At 40.4% G+C, this 20,544-nt stretch overlaps 4 protein-coding genes across 8 annotated transcripts in view; 3 read left to right on the top strand and 1 right to left on the bottom strand.

Annotated features, from left to right (window-relative positions):
* The window catches only part of Appl (amyloid-beta-like protein), a 47,954-nt gene extending 39,582 nt beyond the window's left edge, over nucleotides 1-8,372 (top strand). The window contains exons 7-15 of one of the 3 annotated variants that reach the window (XM_071774870.1): nucleotides 232-457; nucleotides 662-872; nucleotides 1,130-1,312; nucleotides 1,750-1,821; nucleotides 1,903-2,093; nucleotides 2,299-2,399; nucleotides 2,470-2,696; nucleotides 2,893-3,039; nucleotides 3,260-8,372. In XM_071774870.1, the coding sequence (XP_071630971.1) occupies nucleotides 232-457; nucleotides 662-872; nucleotides 1,130-1,312; nucleotides 1,750-1,821; nucleotides 1,903-2,093; nucleotides 2,299-2,399; nucleotides 2,470-2,696; nucleotides 2,893-3,039; nucleotides 3,260-3,370 (1,469 nt within the window). In that variant the 3' untranslated portion in view covers nucleotides 3,371-8,372. Of the gene's footprint in view, nucleotides 1-231; nucleotides 458-661; nucleotides 873-1,129; nucleotides 1,313-1,749; nucleotides 1,822-1,902; nucleotides 2,094-2,238; nucleotides 2,400-2,469; nucleotides 2,697-2,892; nucleotides 3,040-3,259 lie in introns of all 3 variants that reach the window. The other 2 variants (XM_071774869.1, XM_071774868.1) reach the window with 2 other exon arrangements.
* A 2,678-nt stretch (nucleotides 8,373-11,050) lies between these two features.
* Nucleotides 11,051-15,718, top strand: Hsl (hormone-sensitive lipase). 2 transcript variants are annotated; one of them, XM_071774867.1, is made up of 10 exons: nucleotides 11,051-11,969; nucleotides 12,077-12,281; nucleotides 12,590-12,803; nucleotides 12,969-13,150; nucleotides 13,328-13,610; nucleotides 13,696-13,918; nucleotides 14,078-14,256; nucleotides 14,351-14,685; nucleotides 14,792-14,917; nucleotides 15,011-15,718. In XM_071774867.1, the coding sequence occupies exons 1-10, from the start codon at nucleotides 11,608-11,610 to the stop codon at nucleotides 15,077-15,079; spliced, it is 2,178 nt and encodes a 725-aa protein (XP_071630968.1). In that variant the 5' UTR covers nucleotides 11,051-11,607; the 3' UTR covers nucleotides 15,080-15,718. The 2 variants fall into 2 exon arrangements, with proteins under 2 accessions (XP_071630968.1, XP_071630967.1); XM_071774866.1 differs by having other exon boundaries at nucleotides 11,052-11,969; nucleotides 14,075-14,256.
* A 239-nt stretch (nucleotides 15,719-15,957) lies between these two features.
* San (Probable N-acetyltransferase san) lies at nucleotides 15,958-17,304 on the bottom strand. The gene is made up of 4 exons (XM_071774880.1): nucleotides 17,078-17,304; nucleotides 16,750-16,906; nucleotides 16,309-16,475; nucleotides 15,958-16,219 (listed from the first exon to the last, which is right to left on the bottom strand). The coding sequence occupies exons 1-4, from the start codon at nucleotides 17,083-17,085 to the stop codon at nucleotides 16,048-16,050; spliced, it is 504 nt and encodes a 167-aa protein (XP_071630981.1). The 5' UTR covers nucleotides 17,086-17,304; the 3' UTR covers nucleotides 15,958-16,047.
* Nucleotides 17,305-17,442: 138 nt separating this feature from the next.
* LOC139810941 (upstream stimulatory factor 2) lies at nucleotides 17,443-20,534 on the top strand. 2 transcript variants are annotated; one of them, XM_071774876.1, is made up of 5 exons: nucleotides 17,443-17,601; nucleotides 17,823-17,896; nucleotides 18,027-18,316; nucleotides 18,406-18,579; nucleotides 18,658-20,534. In XM_071774876.1, exons 1-5 carry the CDS (start codon nucleotides 17,561-17,563, stop codon nucleotides 18,877-18,879), a joined length of 801 nt encoding a protein of 266 aa, XP_071630977.1. In that variant the 5' UTR covers nucleotides 17,443-17,560; the 3' UTR covers nucleotides 18,880-20,534. The 2 variants fall into 2 exon arrangements, with proteins under 2 accessions (XP_071630977.1, XP_071630978.1); XM_071774877.1 differs by having other exon boundaries at nucleotides 17,482-17,748.
* Nucleotides 20,535-20,544: the final 10 nt, after the last annotated feature.

Raw genomic sequence — 20,544 nt, 5'->3', positions numbered from 1 at the left:
GGAGAAAAAGAAGGCACTTTTGCATAATCAAGGATGAGTGCAGTACGCAGTAGTATTAATTAAACGATCTTTGTTTTCTTTTTCTTTATCCGCGTTGGGCGCAAGCGATGCACACTGGAGAGCCTATTTTCAAAACCAATCGTCATCATTACGCGCTTCACGCATTTATGTAACGATGAATCATACCGAACGCAGGTGCAGCGAAGAATAACATGCGAAATACCTTTGCAGAGAACGTGAAGGTGAAGAAGCCGATCGATCTGCCTATACCAAAGAGCGTGGACGATGATCTCGACGAGGATGAGGATGATATCGATGACGAAGATGATCTGGATGGCGACGCTGAGGAGGAAGACAACTCCGACGGTGATCTCGAAGATGTGCTTAGCAATCAACCCGACGAGGACGAAACCGAGGAGGAGTATGACGACCTTGATGATTACGACACAACTACCAGGTAGTTACAAATAATACAAGCATCTTTGAGATTTGCATTTATACAGCCATTTTAATATAAAGTATCAATATCAATAAATATCTTTATTGAATTTCTGTTTCTTTTTCTCGAATTAAAAAGAATTTAAAATTAATTAATGTATAAAGACCAGATATTCTAGACATAGAAATTAAATAATTATTGTAAATCTGTTACGAAAATCAGTCGACCATCGACGACCGTTTCCACGACGGAGAAGACCAAGCAGGATGCGACGGCGATGCCGCTGCCGGTTAGCACGAGCACGCAGCAGCCTTCCCAACCGCAAGGCACTCCCGATCCCTATCTTACGCATTTCGATCCGCGATCCGAGCACCAGAGTTACAAGCAGGCTCAGATGCGACTTGAGGAGGTGCACAAGGAGAAAGTTACGAAAGTAAGTTCGATTAATCGCAATAGGAAAAGGAGCGAGGTAGCGTTAGCCGCGTATCGTACTGTACATCTTCACCTATTTAGCGTATCATACATTTTCATATATTTAGGAGAAAGTAAAGGTATGATCGTTAACGTTAAGTCAAGATACTGAAATTTGTGTTTGAGAAAAAAAAGATACGAGAGAAATAAGACTTTTGGAAGATAAGTATTATGGCGCGGGACATTGGTGTCGAAATCTTTGTGCTACAACGCTTTCAGGTGATGAAGGATTGGAGTGATCTCGAAGAGAGATATCAGGACATCAGGGCCCACGATCCTGTCGCCGCGGATGCTTTCAAACGCTGGATGACAGCGCGATTCCAGGAAACGGTCGCCGCGCTCGAAGAGAGTGGCGCGGCGGAAAAGCATCAGTTAAGCGCGATGCACCAGCAGAGAGTGCAGGTACGTGGAAACGCGTGATATGATATAAATCATCCTCTTTTGAAAGTCGCCCAACTTTGAAACGTTTTACGAATTTCAACAAAAAGCGAACATAAATCTATGTTGATAAGGTTTTTTAAGTTGGAATTTTACATTATTTTCTAAATGACTGAAAATATTTAAAAAGACGTTCGCAAAGACAATTTAAAGATAAATCCACTTATATAAGTAATCGATATTATTGTCTATAATTATTGTTATCAAACGACAATAAACACGTAACGATTTGATATTCTTTTTTTATAAGAGGATGAATGATTTGTACAAACATTTTAAAAACAAGAATCCATATGTAATTACTATTGCTAATAATTTCATTATTTTTTTGTCGAGCAACGAATAATAATCTCCAGTATTCACCGGACGATTTATATCCAATAATAATCTTTCTTTCGCAGGAGGCGGTTAAACAGAGGAACGAGGAAGCTATGTCGTGCTATACCGCGGCCCTTAACGAGACGCCGCCGAATGTTAGTTTTGTGTTATATATATTTTTGCACAAAGAATACTTCTTATCCTTTTACCTAACGATCGCTCTATATGTTCTCTAGATGCACCGTATTCAAAAATGCTTGCAAAAGCTACTCAGAGCTCTTCACAAAGACAGGCACCACACAATAGCCCATTACAAGCATCTCCTCGATAGCAGCTTAGAACAGGCACAGCGAGAGAAGCCAGCCACTCTGGAGCATCTGGCGGAAATTGATAGGATTACCAATCAGAGCCTCTTGATGTTAGAACGGTAATGTATATTTCAATTGTACATTTTTAATATCCTTTAATATCGTAAATAAACCGCGATTTACGCGATACATTGCACGCGAAACGATTAACGCCACGCAAGACCGCAAAGACATTAGACTCATTTTTTCTTTTCTTGTGTTCAGATATCCAGACCTAAGCGCGAAGATTGGCCGTCTCATGGACGATTACGTTTTGGCCCTCAGGAGTAAGGATGAAACTCCGGGATTGCTGCTGGCGATGACACGCGAAGCGGAGGCAGCTATTCTAGACAAGTATCAGGCCGATGTTGCTAGCAAACAGCAAGGTATTTATGGCAAACTTGTTAAGCAAATTTGTACAAACAAACATGCTTCATCTTACTTTGTATCTTACAGAAAAGGAACATCAGAAACAGCTCGAGCGGGCGCGCAAGGAACAACGTAAAGCAGAACGCGGCGAGTTACGCACAGAACAAGAACAACACGAGGAGAGCGACTCGGCAATCGATACCAAGGATATTCCTCAGCAATCCGAGCAACCCGCCGCGGTTGCCGCCATGCATAATGAGGGAGTAGTTAGAGCAGCTCACAGCATGACTCACGATGTTTCTCACTCCGAGCCAGTAAGAAAATTTACCCTAACTATAAAGCCTATAAGTCACCATACAAAGTTTTGCTGATTTCTTATTACTTATTGAATAAATTTATTCTTTTATTATCACAGCCCTTATCATTGCGACAGAAATGAAAAAGGAGAATATCTTTATATCTTTATATATTTTCCTTTATTAGAAATCACAAATTTCGTAAATTTTGCAGGGTTATTCCGTAAGGCGAGAGGTGTATCACAGAGAGAATCGATCCGTTTACTTCACGCTCGCGTTCGCTGGCATAGCACTCATGGCGGCTGCAGTTGTTGGCGTCGCGGTATTCAAGAGGCGCAGCGCGAGAAGCCCTCACAGCCAGGTATACTATTATATTTAAAAAAAAACACATCAATATTATCGCAATAATATCTGCAATATTCCGCGCTATCATTAATCGAGAGTTATTGTGCAGTGTGCAATACTTCAATGTATGATCCAAACGAAAATGCATGTAATTGAAGAAAAGTAATAATAATATATTAATTAACACGTTAATTGACAACGTAATGTGATAACTGACATTTCCCGTTTCCTCGCAGGGCTTCATCGAGGTCGATCAAGCGGCCACGCCCGAGGAACGACACGTCGCGAATATGCAGATCAACGGTTACGAGAATCCTACATACAAATACTTTGAGGTGAAGGAATAATTCGGCCGCCGCCTCGAGAATTATCACAGATATTTTGATTTCTGAAGCTGGTCGCAACCGCGTATTGGTTCTCGCGTATTTTCTTCAAGAATCTCATAGTATTTTGTTAGAGTAAGATATATATAAATAGTATGTATATCTCTAACCCCCGAGATTCTTCCGAAGATCCGGACATGTACATCCCGGGAATGCGCAAATTCAGAAAACGCGTTTCCTAATCGGCTGGTCGCACCTGCGACGAGACTACCGCCGTACACATCGCGTCCGCTTGTACACACCACGATCACGTGTCGCGGTGTAAATCGAAGAATTTCGCGAAGAATTGACAATATATATGTAAAATACAGTTTGTAGCAAGGACACGCTGGATGGGAAACGAAACGGATTCTACGGGAGATAAAATGACGTAGAATTCAGCATACCTATGTGCCATACGAACACGCTATCTTCGGAAGTATCTCATACACACATCGTTTTTATTACGTTGTCATACATGTCGATATAAAAACGCAGGAAGGAGCGCTCGTGTTGTAAAAGTAGAAAACGCCGTTTTTAGACGTACCTCGATGTTCCTCCGCCTCTACACGTTGTGCACTCGAACCGGAAGCGCCGCGGATCGATTGACGACCGGCGTTCGGTGGCTGGTCGCTCTCACTCCGCGGGGACGAACGTTCGTACGATGCTAGAACGCGTTTTACACGGACGATGTAAGCGTCAGTGTATGCGTTGTCGTTGCGCTCTTTGCTGTATTTTTAGGTTCTGATATTTTCGGAGATAATCAATGGCAATAAAACATAATGCAGCTTAAATAACTAAACACGAAGGAAAAAAAAATGCGATAGCGATCGTAGTAGCTTGTCACTGAGGGCAGCATATAGAAATAAATACTCCGATTAATGGCGTAATCGTTAACGTTATGCTAAAATAACCGAGCGCGCGAGCGAGCTACGCCGGCACTCTTAAAATATCAGAACATACACACATACACGGAACATACACGCGCCATCTCATCGTTGCACGTTTTCACTCCTCTATCTTCGTGATGCAGCTATTTTATTCCCTCCGTCTCCGTTCGATTCCCACTGCCTGGTTTCTCTCGGTGACCTTTTTCAGTACTTAACGTCTACTCTTAGATGATAACCTTAAGACGTAAGCAAACTAAGAATCATTGACGTATCTCGAGTTAATGACAATGACGAAGGAAGTCAGATGCTCTATCATTCCACGCGAAAGTCCATTTTGTCGAGGTGCTGAGAACGCTAGCATGGAAAATGTTCGGCAGCTTCGTCCGATCTCGCCGAGGAACCGCGTCCGCGACGCATCGAACAGATCATGCCGATGCTGTCGAACAAGAGGAACAGTTCAACCGGAGATTCATTTTCGAGTGGCATTAGTACCTCTGACTTGTTAGGTCGAGAAAGAAGGACAAAAAAAAAGGAAAAGAAAGAAGCGGCGGCTGTTGAGATAAGCGTTTCTTTTTCGTTTCCGCGTTTTGCGTTCTCGGGGGAAAAAAAAGGGAAAAAAGATCGTTCATACAATAACTATCTTAGGATATTACTAATTATATACGACGACGACGATGATGATATAATATATTACACGTTTAATGCTTATATATTTGTATATGGTCGATAAAAAAAAAAGGTAGTAGCCAGCACTTTAGCGCCAGGGTCGCGTGGGGAAGTACATTTCTTTTCTCATTTATCTTGGAATACACATTACGCGCTTTCGTCTGACTTTATTTGTATAAAGAGGTCACGGTGACGCTCGCGATGCGATGCGGCACATGTGCGAATATGCTGCCGCGGTCCATAGAACCATTTACCGTCCCTATGGCCATCGGTGGTCAGTGGTAGTATTCAATTACCACACAGACGTTAAAGACACTCCCCCCTCATAAAAAAAGACGTGAAAGATGGCTCGACGTCTGGAAGATTAGAATATCTCTACGACGTCTTTGCGGGAAAAACATTTTTTGGGTGTCTGAAAGATTAGAACGTTTTTTTAGGTCGTCTTTACGACGTCTATCTATGGTCGCAGCGTGATAAGAGCACACTCATCGCTATCGTTGGTGCACCGTTAATGCACCCTGACGTGCTCGGGTCGGTCGATCACCGATGTATCGATACAGCCGGTAATACATGTTTGAAAGAGACGGGATTTTTAGCTCTCGGCGGCGCGCGATGGTTACTATTATTACGGTATAGATTACAATTTAACGCTAAAGAGTCGCTGTTCTGTCTCTTGTGTGAAATAACGCTCCACACGGTCCATGCATGAGTACATACATTCCCAATTACGTGCTAAGGTGGTCCCCTTCGATTGCGCTCACTTTGCTAAGATTGTAACGCGCGACACGATAATCGCCGGCGAATTAGAGCGATTAAAAAGAAGGAAAGAAAGGGAAGATCCTTTTTAGATATTGTATTCCTAAGCGCACGTGAAGCAGCTGCCTTTCCTATCTATCTAGCGCGAATATCTTTCACTCACACACACACCGATCGTTTGTCTTCACGCAACTCCGGTGGAAAAGAGTGTGTATAACCGGCGACAGGCAACAAGATGCAAGACACAGACACACACATTAAAACAACACATCGCTGAATGTTAAAAATATTATTTTAGATATATTGTAAGACGATAGCAATTATACCAGTAAATGTACTATGATTATACGAATAACAGCAGATAGCATCAATGCGTTAACAATAATGATATAAAATGTCTATTATATATGTATATGTGTTTGTGTGTGTGTGTACGACGTACGAGAATAATATATAGAGATATATATATATACAAATATATATATAAATATATATATATGGATATACACATGCATATACATGTATACATATTAAATTAAACATTATGTACCTATAGCGTATATAGTCGTTAAACCATATGGAGACAACATCGCATGTGAAAGAAAAAAAATCTGACCTTGATACGGATTCACAGATGCTGAAGACCTTAAGCGATTGTAAAGGGACTTATTATTTTTCTAAGGCTCACAAAGCTAGAGCTGCTCTCGCAGAAAGATAGTTTGCAATCATTACGATTGGCCTGTATTGAGGATAATTTGTGATCGGCGTGCGTACATATATATACATAATATACATATATCGTTCGTTAAATTTAATCGCGATTAAGTGCAAAGCAAGCAGCGATTTGGAACACTGTATTTCAAGCGTGTACAAGCATGCAAAGTCGATTCGCCGATTTTTACCCAGAGTGAAAACGCGAGATTACGCCATACGCAGGCATCAACGGTCCAATGCTCTCCCGATGACTTTTGTAGAAGATATCGGGGAGGTATCAGTATTAGCCAATAGTCTCGGAGCATATCATGTTTCGGTGATTCGATTGTAGCGGGAAAAGATAGAAGGAGAGAGAGAAGAGAGAGAGGGAGAGAAAAGAAGGTCGGTGTGTGCGCTTCAAGATACTGTGAATTTGCATCGGGCCACCTCCGTACGTATAAGTTTAAGAATTGATTTTTGTAAAGAGGTAATAAGTATATATATATATATTATATCGAGATAACTGAAACTTAGCTTAAAAGCCATGTGAGACGTGAAGGAGAAGAAAAAAAGAAATATACGTCCTTCAAGTCGCAGTCCAGAGAATTAGCGAGTCCAGAGATGGAGAAAGAGTATAATAATGAGACAAAAAAACTGGACTTTATTTTTACAGTTTTTTCGGTATCTCCTCGCGTCATCCTCATCATCTTCGGACGGTTTATCGAGCAGCACGATTACGTGTCCTCGCACTGTTATCTTCGATTCCGAAAAACGTATCATATTCGTTGACCCTTGCGCGATGCGATAACAGCCCGGTTAGAAACCTCGGATCGGAAATCCACAATCGGGAATCCGATTTAGCTTCCGTTATCAAAAAGATAAGTTAACAGCGAAAAGAAATTCATTCGTATCATTATTTACGACACGGTCGTATAATACAGACAGTGCGTGGCGCAAGGGCAACTTAAGTAATTGCCCCCGTTACGTTTCTTATCGTAGCGTATCGAAAATTCCAAACTCTGACGAATTATCATTACGCGTGAAAGGTTTCGCTTTCTCTTTCTGTGAACAATGGCAAATCCGTAACGAGAACGTTTGATTATACGTTAGTGAGACTAAATTGTATCAGCTGAAAAGCTACAAACGATCGTTCTGTGAGAGTATCTGCAGCGTGTGTCGTTGGAATTTCAATCGCATTATCATGCCGAGAACTTGTTTTACACAAAAAATGATATTGCATTTTTTTTTATGTATGGAATAGTTGACTCATCGTATATACATACATACATATGTGTCCCAGAGTAAGCGAATTGTCCGCAATATGACAACAGATTGGCAGCAGATTTGCTCACAACAGTTCCGGCATCATATGTGTCTGCATTGAACTTTGCCGGCAGAAACTGAGTAGAATCTGTCATTTCGTAAATGTTTAAATACATCATTTATAAATAGTTGCAAAATGGCATATTCTGCTCGGTTTCTACAGTCAATCTGCCATTATATTCTGTTATAGATTCTGTTATATTTCTGCTGGCATTCTATCAAAAATTTGCAGCAAACACTTTCAAAAGTCTGTCCTCGACAGATGTTTGCTACAAATTTGGCTATCCAGATGTAATAAATGTTTATATGGTTTTAAATATGTACATCACGCATTTTATACGCATTATAACGTATGTAGCGGGCAGATCTTTCGATTTCCGAAAGAATTGTCAGGAATCGAAGGACTCAGAAATGAAACGGACTCATAACACGGATTCATTTTTATTTTAGATTAGGTTCCATATCGCGTCGAAGTGTGTCTTGCAAATTCCAGGCTTATTCGTTTCTGCATCGCGAACGAAACCCTTCGGGATTCTTCCTTCGTCTCTTCTTTTATTTATTGACAATCGCGATCGCGAGAGCAGGTGCCGCTGGTTTGCTATTGTTCACGAGAGACACAAAAGGGGGCAGACTGTCGAAAGACTAAAAAAAAAAGAAAAGCAAACTCCTCATCCCTCTTTCTCCTTCGCAGGTATTTCTCCTCGCCGCTCACAAGTTTTAACGCATTATTACACCCCGTGAAAAGAACGTATTGTGTTTGTGGATATATGTAATTTTACTTATCAATAAATAAATTATAAAGAATCTCCCGACCGCGTGTTTTCATTGCAGTTGCGTCTCGCGATGAAGGTACATCAAAGCGGGCATAAATCGGATTTGCTTAAAACAAGCTCTTTACATAAGTCCTTACGTAATTCTGATATCTATTAAATTGTTTATCTGTTAAATCCAGTGATTATACTGATTGAAACTAATTACGTTTCTACCGAGAAGCTTTACGTAACGTAACTATGATGAATATATAATACAAAAGACGTTCATGTGTATAATATGATTAAATCATCTTTATTATTGTATGATATTATCTAATACTGTTATATAATTGTATTATCTCTTTTATTAGTTTATCAGTCGTTATTACATATTAATATATGTTATAGTATATCTGTCCAGTAAGCAAAATATTAGCAGGTTCAAGTAGGATTGCAGCAGAGCGGCATCAACTACGCATTAAACACGTGCTTTACCAGCAGAATTTGCCGATATAATCTGAAATCATTGACATAAGCAGAATCTGCCATTTCGTAACCAATTTAATTGGAATCATTTAAATGCGTAGATTCTACTCAATCAGAATCCAATTTCTGCAATAAGTCTCCCATCATATTCCGCTAATAGATTCTGTTATATTTTTAGCGCTTTACTGACAAAATCTATGGCGGACACTTAGTATGAGATATTATCTGTTCTTCAGATTTGGTTATCTGAGAAATTTTATATCTGTTGTGAGCGCGATAATAAATAGTTTTGGACAGTCTTCCGATTAGTCGCGGAGCAGCGAGGTCGTTAGATAATTTTAATAGCCGAAACAAAGTTTGCATGCGTCAAATTATACACGGAACGATACGAAGAACGCATATATACGTCAGCGTTTTTCGCAATTAAGCAAATAACAAGATACAAGATAATGAAAATCCCACGCGCGACAACACGCGCGTCGCTTCGCTATTTTTTCGCCTCTCCGTTCCCGCTTCATTCGTAAATATTCGCGGCGTTCGTACTATATTTTCTCTTTGTTGCCTTGTTCGCGTTTCGTTATCTGTACGCTCTTCCGCGATTGACTAATGAAATTCTAAAAGAAATGGTATTTTAACGCGATATCGCCAGCGTGACGATGACGTGTTGCGCGTCTAAAGGATAGTCTCGCGTCAAAACTACGATCGTATACGCGGCTGTGATATTCTCGCCTTGAGGGCACATGGTCATACTTTTCCGTGCGTATCGCATCTATTTCTCTTAATCTCTCGGCGCGATAATGATCTTGACAATCCTGGCGATCGGTGATAACGTGTTGCTTCTAAGGTCGATGGCATTGGCAGCGTCAACGAGCGTTCAGCCTTCAGGCTTTAATTTATATAAAGCGTATACGTAATTGAGCTTCAGTCGCGTAAATTCCTTTTCTTACCCACAGGTGAGATAACGATAAAAAATACGATAAATAACAATGTCAAAATTTCGATTATAACAAAGCCGCATTGAGGAGCAGAGGTTGCTGAACTGAATTTTTAAATAATCCAGACGGTCGCCACGCCTCACCGAGTTTCTCTCTTATCTCTCTTATTAATGAACTCTTTCTCATTAAGACTCGGTGTGTCATCGCTGTTGTTTGTTCGAGCAACCTACGCTCCTACTGATCGATCGAAGCGCATTTCTGTTTAATCATCATATCTCTAGATATATACCTATTTAACGTTAAAAGTATAGAAATAATTGATTTTATATTAATCACGTTGATAAAAGATTTTGCGCTAAAGAGATTATTAATAAGTTAAGTTAATTTATTTCACATTAATATTAATATTAAATTAATTAACTTTAGTATTAAATTAATTAACTTCTCACAATCAATGAGCATCGTAGAATCTTTTTCTATAAATTAATCCGACCATCGTCGCCTCTTTCATATCCGCTTTCAGATTTCAGAATATAATTCCGTTCATTAATATTTCCTACATTTACGCCCACATTATATATTACATATTTTATTTATTTTATGTATTTCAATTCTTTAAAATCTTTAAATGTCGCTTGTATTACATCGATACGTAAAATTGCAGATAGAATTATATCTCGATGTTCTGATGCGAATTTAAAATCGAGTTTGCTATAACTACAATAACATATCTCGCTCGGGATTATTACATCATTTACTCATTATGATAATTAATCATTTATTATATCACTCCCCAGCTGTTTACTATTTCCTTTCTATTTACTATTCATTATTCATTATTTATCCTCATTGGATTATCATTCAATTAAACACACAACGAGGGAGAGATGCATGCGCGTTTCTCATCCATATCGCTCGGAAAACATATGTAGGGCGGATCTCAGAGGAGGGACCTTTAATACGTATAATCATCAACTCCAACGCTTTTTTATGAAGCATAAATAGAAAAATAAAGACACGCAGCGCGTGTCTTATCTAATGTCAGCTCATCCCGTCGATTTTCCCCGCTTGACCGAGAAAACTTTATTGCGCATCCCCGCTCCCGTTCTCGGGGGCTGTCTGATATGACACATATATTACGCGACACAGTCGCGAGTGGGACGGACGCTTCGGGGAGAAGAGAAACTGGAGCGCGGTGCCGCGGTCTCATTTCCGCGAGTCCGCGCGTCGCGTCTCCTCGCGAGTCGTCATCGCCGTCAAGCGCGCGCGATTCTTCGCGCCACACCGGAGCGGGATCGATCGCAGCGTCGCCCGGTACAGCGCGGCGTGAATCGCGATCGTCTTTGACCCTCGCGAATTCGATCCACTGGGCAAACGGGCCAGAGTAACTACGTAGCGGCGTCTCGAGCAGTCGGATTAACCTGAATCGCGCGTCGCGTCATCGGCGTCATCCGCGCGATGCACGCGTCGGAGCCTACCGCTGACATAGGCCGCGATCGCCGTGCGCGCGAGATCACAGTCCGTTATGACACGCCGGCAGGTCACGTCGGGCAACCGGTAGTCTAGGATGCGTGACAGGGTCAAGGTTCGTTCTGACCGTTATTAGATCGTCGGCGGTTGATCGCGGCGTAGAGTCCCGGCGCTGCTGGAGAGCAAGAGGGAGAGGGGAGAGAGAAGAGAGAGACAATCGGGCCCAGTCATCGTTCGGAGAATCGTTCCAAATGTCGACGTTCAACGATGACTTCGAGAGGCCGTTCGAGGATTTCGAGCCCCTGCAGTGGGGCGCGTTGCGCGATTTGTGCCAGGCCAACGTGGAGTACTTTGCGCCCCACCAGGATAAGAACGGCGTCCGGATCAGGGCCGCCCTCATGGCGATCCTGGATTACCTGACCCAGCTGCAGCCGCTGTACCGGGAGATCGCCAGGTTCGCGCCGCACTTCGACTTCGACGAGGAGACCCCCGGGAACGGGTACAGGAGCTTCCTCTCGCTGGTCGACAGGTGTATCATGTACTCCGGTCTGGTCTGCCGGCAGATGTACAATCAGAAGGATTCCGTGTTCTTCCGGAAGAGCTACTACATGAAGTAATTGTATACGTCGCGCGTCGTAGAGATGCCGCGTCACTACTACATTCGCTTCCGCGCGCCGCGAGACGATGGACTGATTTGATCCTGGGTTTTTTTTTTTTCAGGGAAATAGAGGCATGCTCCCAGCTGATGGCGTCGCTTCATACGTGCTTGCAGCAGTTGAAACTAATGTACTCGTGGAGTACGGAGGTGTTGGACGATGGAAAACTGTCGCTGTTCCCGCTGGAGCAATACAGTATTCAAGAACTTCTCAATAATGCAGAGAATATTAATCAGTACTGCTTTTACGGCAGGTGTTTAGGGTTTCAGGTACTTGCAAATAGTATATGACACACTCGTGAATAAATAACATATAAGGTTTGTTCGCGTCGCATGCCCCACCATGCTCCTAATCATTCCAACGCATTCTAAAAAAACTCATCTGCTCCAATCGCCACCTTTTATCCGTGATCCAAATGCTCTTGGTGTTTATTGGAGTATGCGACGCGAACAAACCTTATATGTTATTTATTCACGAGTGTGTCATATACTATTAACTCATATAGCATTAACCCTGAATCAAAGTTATCCGAAATGTCAAACTGTTTATTTATCTAAAATATTTTTTTTTTTTTCAGTTTTGCGATAGTTTAAGACATGTATTAAAAACGCTGTCGTTCTTTATGGCGTCCTTCAGCGAGATGTACTACAGCAATGGTACTCTATTAGGACGATGCACTAATTCCGTTAAGTATTTATTGGATCCTGAAGCAAGAGCACGCCGTATTGTTAATATATCTCAGCACGCTGACATTTCTTTCTGCCAGGCGTTTTGGTTTCTGAGCGAATCTGGTAAGAAATAAGGAAAAATAACAAAGTTATTTAGTACACGTGAATATCGAATGTCCTGCATCCGAAAAGCTTTATATATGCTGCAGCAATTAAGATGCCGTTTAGATATTTAAATTATCTCGCTTGTATATTGGATTAATGAAATTTTTTTTATCTTCGTTTTAGCAATAATGAACATGATGAACACCTCAAACTTAGCAATCAATCAAGTGATATCTATTCCGCCCGAGGAATTAATTCTACCCACTTTGGATGGCGGGACCGTTTCAATTCCAATACCAAGTAGTCACATCGGGAAGAAACCGATCCACGTTAGGCTGTTGAGCTCCAAACGGCGTCTAGGAATGGTACGTAAAATATTAATGTGTTTATAGAGTATCGGAAGTACTGTACGATTCATTTAACTGACTATATCTTACTATATATACTGAGGTATAAGTTACAGAACTTAGAATAGACTTATAGAGAAGCTTTAGCTGTGATGTTAGTGAATAATATTTTTCATTGACAACACTTTATTAAAGGTTGGATCTGGGGGTATAGGAGGAGAATTATGCGGTCTCTGCGACGAACTGATTATTCATACTCACGGGGGCGGATTCGTGTCGCAGACTTCACGATCGCACGAGATGTATCTACGAAATTGGACTGTGACGCTCGGCGTGCCAATCTTGAGCATAGATTACAGTCTAGCCCCAGAGGCACCTTATCCTCGCGCGCTCGAAGAGGTGCTGTATGCTTATGCGTGGGCGTTAAAGCATGCAAACACTTTACTCGGGAGTACAGCGAAGAAAGTGATACTTGTCGGTAAGTCAAAAATTAATTTATCTTTCACGTTTATCTCTCTATCGATCGAATAAACTCGAGAGCCTTATAATCGACGTCTTGACAGGCGATTCTGCGGGAGGGAACTTAAACTTGGGAACTACTTTGAAATGTATGCAATTAAATATAAGGAAACCGGACGGTATTTTTATGGCGTATACACCGGTACGCATCGAGTTCGTCCCGTCGCCCTCTCGTATGCTCTGTCTCACGGATCCGTTACTACCGTTCGGTTTTATGTTACGATGCTTGAAGGCTTATTCGGTACAACCTGACAAGAAACCCACAAAGTAAGGTTTTAATGAAAATTATATCGTATCTTAATCGACATGTTTTTAGAAACGCATATATATATGCAAAAATCAATCGTAAAAATACTCTCACGAATCTGTGTACACATTTCATGAAAACGTTTTATATTTTACATATAATTAATTTGTGTACAGCAGAGAATACGATAATGAAGAAGACGTCAAGTCGGATACAGAGTCTTTTGCAGAAGTCAGCGAAAGTGACCTTATAGCATTAGCCCTGAGTCCAAACGGAGACGGCGCAAACGATGATCAGAAATTAGTATCCCTTCCGTCTGATTCGACGTTAAATTCTGTCAGCTTGACAGAAGTCGATGGTATATATAAATCAATCATACTATAGTATTCGTTATCATATACATATCTATACATCTCGAGTGTACAATAATGCGGTATCTTTTAATGCAACAGGTACTGAGTGTCCGAAAGTGCAGGCGAAGTCTCAAGAATATATCAGCAGATTTTTAAATATGTACAGAAATTCCGGCCTTGCTTCCACGTCGTCGCCTGCTGCGAGAAACGGCAGTGTCAGTAGAAATGGTAACAATTCAGGACAAAGTAACAAGTCATGGTCCTTGTTCGGGTGGTCCTTCGGTAGAAGAAGTAGTAAGGATAGCAGGGAACTCAATATGGAGAACGCCATTTCTTCCGAGGAGTTTGTTTTTACGATATCGAGGGACCCCTTTTTGAGCCCATATCTCGCACCAGATAATATGTTAGCTAATATCCCGCCCATAAAGATACTGGTAATTTTCTAGATTCTTGTTACAATCTAATAATGTATAAAACATAATATACTTTAACTACTATTGAGAATTTTAGGACACTTTATATATAATGGTTCGTTTCTAGACGTGTCATCTTGATCCTACTCTCGATGATTGCATTATGTTTGCGAGGAAGCTTCGCTCACTTGGCAATAAAGTTACGCTGGATATTTTGCCGGGCTTGCCGCACGGATTTCTTAATCTTTTGCAGGTGAAACTTTCATTTCTAGTGTATATGAATCAATGCAATATGAATCGCAACATTTCATTGTATTTTAACTTTGTTTAACTTTGTTGTTTGTAGGCTTCGAAAGAAGCGATGGAAGGCTCAGAGGTCTGTGCCGCAAGGATAAAAGAGTTGCTGGAACTATAACTGTCCAATATTTAAAAAAAACTATTACTGTTAAAAAAAAAAATATATATATTATATTGATCTAGAATGAGCAGATGTACTTCAGTCAGTTGCAGCAACACCTATTTATACAGCGAATATAAGTATATCTGAAGGCGATATATCTAAATATCTGTCATTGTTTTTTGCGGCTTAACTATATTTTGTAACATTCCAGGAGCTAGGGCTAACAGATAATGCTTTACACTAGCGGTTTTCTACTGTATTAGCTGCACTAGTTATTATTGTTGTCACATTGATGTATTGTCATATATTGTCGTATTATACGGCATTATCTAAATTAGAATGTAGGATGTTTCGAATCTGATATCCGACCACATATTAGCAAAGAACGTCCTGTACATATAAAAAGACAGACATATAGTATTTATTTATTCTGTTTTTTTTTATATATGTAAAAACGTGTATTTCTACGAATATATTTATGAGGCATTATACAAAATATTACGTTAGATAACAAATGAAAATGTTTCTTTGCACGTTTCTCTGCGCGCGCGTGCACTTATTCCTGTAATATTCATTTTACATGACAATTTTTGATATGTAAGATATCCAATGTGCAATATACTTATTTCTTACAAATATATTTTTCAATATGCATGTAATCGTTTTAATCACCACAATTTTATAAGAAAGAAGGCTTAAATATATTGTGTACAAATTTTTAAGTGCATTTGAATAGAGATTGATGGACAATAAAAATGATCTACAGAAATTTTTCTTCTTTTTTTTTAACTTCTCGTTATAATTTCAATTCTTAATCCACAGTTAATGTTTTTTTTGACACGTACAATATACGGCACAAGTAGGAAAAATTAATTTGACTCACACCATGCAGATATAATATAAAATGACTTTATTGACAGAACATGGAAACGTGTGTAGATTCTAAATTATGAAAAAGATAAATTAATGAACAATACTACTTGTTAGTTGACCGTTTGATGATTCGTTTGATTCGTTCGTGGACGCAGCGTTTTCTGCAGCACATGAGCGTCCGCCGGTTCTATTCTCTTATAGTAATGCTCTTTAGTTTCAACAACTTCGAATCCGAATTTCTTATAAAAATCAATCGCGCCCTCGTTACTTATTTGAACGTGTCTGCGAATATCGAATTACATTTATTTATAAAACTGTACTCTTCCAAGATAAGTATGTCACAATAAAACAATTGCACAAGCCGTACTCACAAGAAGATAGAATCGAAATTGCCATCCTTATTAACGTAGTTTAAAACGTGCTGGACCATAACAGTGCCAATTCCTAATCTTCTATAAGGGTAGAGACAACCCAAAGTCATTATATATAAACGCCTAGAATTTTCTGAAGTATCTACACGGCAGCAGACTGCACCAACCTGAAAGTCATGACACACAAATCAAAATCTGTATTTTATTCGAACTAAAATTTGGTATTATATCAATAATCTTGGAACTTCTTCGGTTTGCGAAAAGTACTTCAAATATCTATTAGCAATAGCATGGATTCTCCTTAATTAATTCCTGTTTGAATTAACTAGTTCTTATCGAGTTATATACGAATAGTGTCACGTTCCTTGAACCACCAGTACTCAGTGAGCAAAATTAAAAAAACTGTAATGCTAAACAAAAAATCGTTTGAGATCTATCTACCACTATGTCATTGTAGTACGCTAATTTGGCGAGTTCTCCGGCTTCCAGTACGTCCTTGTAAAACTTTTCGTTGTACGAGACCGGGAATACGACTTGGTTGAGCAATTTCAGCTGCTTTATGTTGTGCGGTGTCACGTCGCCCAGCTCTATTTTCGACCTGAAAATTCAACACACAGATGACATTACAAGGCGAGACGACCGACAAATTCCGAGAGCGAGACACGACGTCCGTCGCGCGTATTCCGCCGACGAGGCGGGAAAACTCGTAGCCCTCGTAGGAAGACTACCGCGCGAACGGACCTAACCTCCAACGGCTCGCGCCGCTCACCTGGTCATCTTGACGGGCGTCGAGGAAGTCTCGCGATCTCGGCGGGAACGGACTGCGACGCTCCTTCGCGCGCTTCTTGGCGGGTCGCTCCGGTGAGCAAAGCCACGTGTCGCGTGACTCGTCAACTACTCACGCCCAACGTTTCCGCGCAAAATTCCGGCGGGCGAAAACATAACGAGAGACACGCGCGCGCGCGCGCGGGTGGACCTTCGCGGAGAGAAGATGGGTCGAAAGAGGAGGGGAGGGGAGGGAGTGCGACGGTGCCGCTCCCCGAGAATCACGGTCACTTCTTAAAACACGACGGACTTTTAACCCCGACGGTAATCGTCGATAAGGTTAGGGGACGTTCGTTGGCGCGCCGTTGGGCGGCGCGCGCGGCGCCCGACGCCATCTTGTGCACCACATGACCTCGTTGCCGTGTCCCGTGACCAGCTCACGTGAATTTCGACAAATTCAAACGTTTTTTTTTTTCGGCGCCGAGGAATGGACATTTTGGAACAGCAGCTCGAACAGCAAGATGTCAGGTAGCGTTTACGTTAGATATCGATCGCCCGATATTGCGAACACCCATCCTTTCCGTCTCGCTCGAGGTCTCCTCAAGGTCATCGTCACTTAGTGCACAGTGCGCACTTAACTTACGCCGTATAGGACCGACTGACACAGTCGTCGAAGTAATACACGTGTAGCATGCAGCCGCGTTGAGATTAGATGATATCGCGTCTGAAAGCGTTGTTTGATTTTGCAGCGCCGTGAAGGACGACGGCAGCAGCGGCACGACGGGGATCGTTATAGAGGAAGCGGAGATAGTAAACTGCGAAGGTGAGAAACAAGCCACTTTCATTGAGATCCTTGAGCTATATCAGCATCCACATTCAGATTTAACACAATGACTGTGACGGCTATGTCGTTAAACATCAATCTTTATTGTGGCGTATTCTATTTCTCTCAGAGGAACCTGTCGGAGAGGACGAGATGCGTTATCCAGAGACTTTAGCGTACCGAGTTGTCCAGGTGAACGGCACGGCGGCTATACAGTCGGCCAATGAGATAGAGCTGCCTGTATCGCAACCAGGGAACAATACTGTACAGGTTCTAACGTCACCTTTGAATGGCCAGTTTTATGTTATCGGGAATGCCAACGATGTCTTTACCACAGCTCAGACGTCGAGATCCTTGGTGCCGAGAGCAACCACGTTGCAGATAGAAAACCCAAGGAGTTGCGCTCCCGGCTTGAAAAAGGTTTGATATATCATTATTACCTTACATATAATTGATTATTACTTTATTTCCGTAGTGTGCAAAAAAGTTATTTTTTTACCTTCTCTTAGAGAGACGACAGGCGGAGAGCAACGCACAACGAAGTGGAGCGCCGGCGTAGAGATAAAATAAACAATTGGATTACAAAGTTGGGCAAGATCATCCCTGACTGCAATACCGGGACTAATACCACTAGTAGCAGCGGCAGTGGTATTACTGAAGGGAAAAGCAACTATGAAACTCAGGTATAGTCAAGTGAAATTCTTGTCGTATGATCATTCAAATGATATTATGTTAATGGTGTTGTTGCTTTTCCGTAACAGAGTAAAGGTGGTATCTTAGCAAGGGCCTGCGAGTACATAGGAGAATTGCGCACGGCTAATCAAAGCCTGGGTCAATGCTTGCGCGATAACGAGAAGCTACGGCAAGAGATTACGACGCTAAAACAATTAGTTACCCAATTGAAACGTGAGAATCTTCAACTCAGATCGCAAATATCGTCCTCGCCATCAGCCGGTACTGACGTTGTACACTTGAGTCCTTAAGCTTCCTTTAATTTGCGAGTCAATGGCTCTTCCTGTAAATTTTAGAATTTCTGAATTGTCTTATAGGAAATCCAATATTCTGTTCTTTTCTCTGGCGACTGCACCGGTCTTACCAAGTTTTAAAGTATCTTGAGTTCCAAAGTCAAGTTGCGTACTTCTAATAATATAGGCTACGGTCAACGTGAGGCTACAAATGCTTTGGAGCGTTCTTCTCTTTCTTTCTTCATTGAAAGAAAAGAGAAGAGAAATGCTTCGAAGCATTTGTAGCGTCACGTTGACCGTAGCCGTAGTCATAACTGCACATTTATAGCTGTAATACGAATATTTTATAGAAATTCATACAGACTAATTTATTAATTTCAAATATCAATTTTCTCTCAGCAAGTAATAGATTTTATTTTACGGTAACATGTAAAAGTTTTTGATCGTAAAGTTTTAAAATTATTTTTTAGAAACAAAAACTGATAAAAGATAAGTGAAAACTTTTACACATATTCCAATTCTTACAATGCAATCGGAAATTGTAAGGAAGTCTAGAAGAATAATTTTATTTTATTACGTAATTATTTTGTGATAGTAAAATGTAAGCTGTAACACGAATGATGTTATATTGAAATTTATAAAGATCTTATTAAGTGATCGATTATTCATATCAATCACACAATTAATATAGTGCTAAATGCTTTTGATTATGCATACATATACTCTGAAAGATTTTTTTCAATTTTTGAAAATATATTCTACGCGTATTGTTTAATAATGAATTAGGTGAAATAGAAAGTGTAACAGCCGTGTAGTTATGACTGTTGCATGGAAGATCTATTGGATATTACACATAGCGAATTCGGGCGTTTACACCAGTGCACACTGAGTGCGCATTAAGGCTTGTTTATATAATCTCTATTCATATATTTAAGATCGCTTAAATACACGTTTAAAAAATAAAACAATCTGTATAGATGCTGTACAGATCATTTTACTGGCTAAGAAGTATATAAAATGATCTGTAAATATAAGAATTAACTAAGAACAAGCCTTAGTTAATTCTTATTCTCACTCAGTGTGCACTAGTGCAAGCGCCCGAATTCGCTAATAGACGCAACATGTCAATGTAACTGGCTTAAGTTGAAACATCATGGCTGTGAGTATCAAAACATTGACGTAATATTCTTTTTATCGGAAAAATTCAAACGGCGGTGCAGCCGAAATTATTTTGAGAAAGGAAGCAATTTGCGTTGATTTACATAAAGAGTCTGCAGATGATACAAACGAAGCATAGGAACCGCGCAGAGTTCATTGACTATTTTTTATTTTTAATACTGTTTACATAATTATAGAATAGAGTATCTAATAGGCTGAGTTTAGAATTAAAATTTTAAATGTGATCAATATATGGATACATATATGTATATATGGATACACATATGAACATATATGTATAGTTGCTCATGCATGTATACATATTTGAGATACAAATTGACATACATGTGGCAATAACATATTTTTGTCAATACAAGACATTTTATGGAAAAAAGAAACGTCAAAATTTTAATTCATCAAACATTAGATATCGGAATGTAATATACCGTTGATGTAAATATCGCGAGGTTATTGTTGTATAATGATAATTATGATTAAAACGAGAAAAATTGAGAGTGGTATATG

The sequence above is a fragment of the Temnothorax longispinosus genome, chromosome 4 (genome assembly GCF_030848805.1).
Source record: "Temnothorax longispinosus isolate EJ_2023e chromosome 4, Tlon_JGU_v1, whole genome shotgun sequence".
Lineage (NCBI taxonomy): Eukaryota > Metazoa > Arthropoda > Insecta > Hymenoptera > Formicidae > Temnothorax > Temnothorax longispinosus.
Note: the sequence above shows the minus strand (reverse complement) of the source record. Positions and strands in the feature narration are given on the sequence as shown.

What these genes read in the sequence shown, in the direction of transcription:
- San (XM_071774880.1), bottom strand. An exon ending in CGTACTACAATGACATAGTG is followed by an intron (nt 16,476 to 16,749) that starts GTAGATAGATCT and finishes CATGACTTTCAG; the next exon opens with GTTGGTGCAGTCTGCTGCCG. An exon ending in AATTTCGATTCTATCTTCTT is followed by an intron (nt 16,220 to 16,308) that starts GTGAGTACGGCT and finishes CGATATTCGCAG; the next exon opens with ACACGTTCAAATAAGTAACG.
- Hsl (XM_071774866.1), top strand. Translation starts at nt 11,608, where the DNA reads ATGTCGACGTTCAACGATGACTTCGAGAGGCCGTTCGAGGATTTCGAG. An exon ending in CGGAAGAGCTACTACATGAA is followed by an intron (nt 11,970 to 12,076) that starts GTAATTGTATAC and finishes TTTTTTTTTCAG; the next exon opens with GGAAATAGAGGCATGCTCCC. An exon ending in TCCCGCCCATAAAGATACTG is followed by an intron (nt 14,686 to 14,791) that starts GTAATTTTCTAG and finishes GTTCGTTTCTAG; the next exon opens with ACGTGTCATCTTGATCCTAC.
- LOC139810941 (XM_071774876.1), top strand. Translation starts at nt 17,561, where the DNA reads ATGGACATTTTGGAACAGCAGCTCGAACAGCAAGATGTCAG. An exon ending in CTCGAACAGCAAGATGTCAG is followed by an intron (nt 17,602 to 17,822) that starts GTAGCGTTTACG and finishes TTGATTTTGCAG; the next exon opens with CGCCGTGAAGGACGACGGCA. An exon ending in AAAGCAACTATGAAACTCAG is followed by an intron (nt 18,580 to 18,657) that starts GTATAGTCAAGT and finishes TTTCCGTAACAG; the next exon opens with AGTAAAGGTGGTATCTTAGC.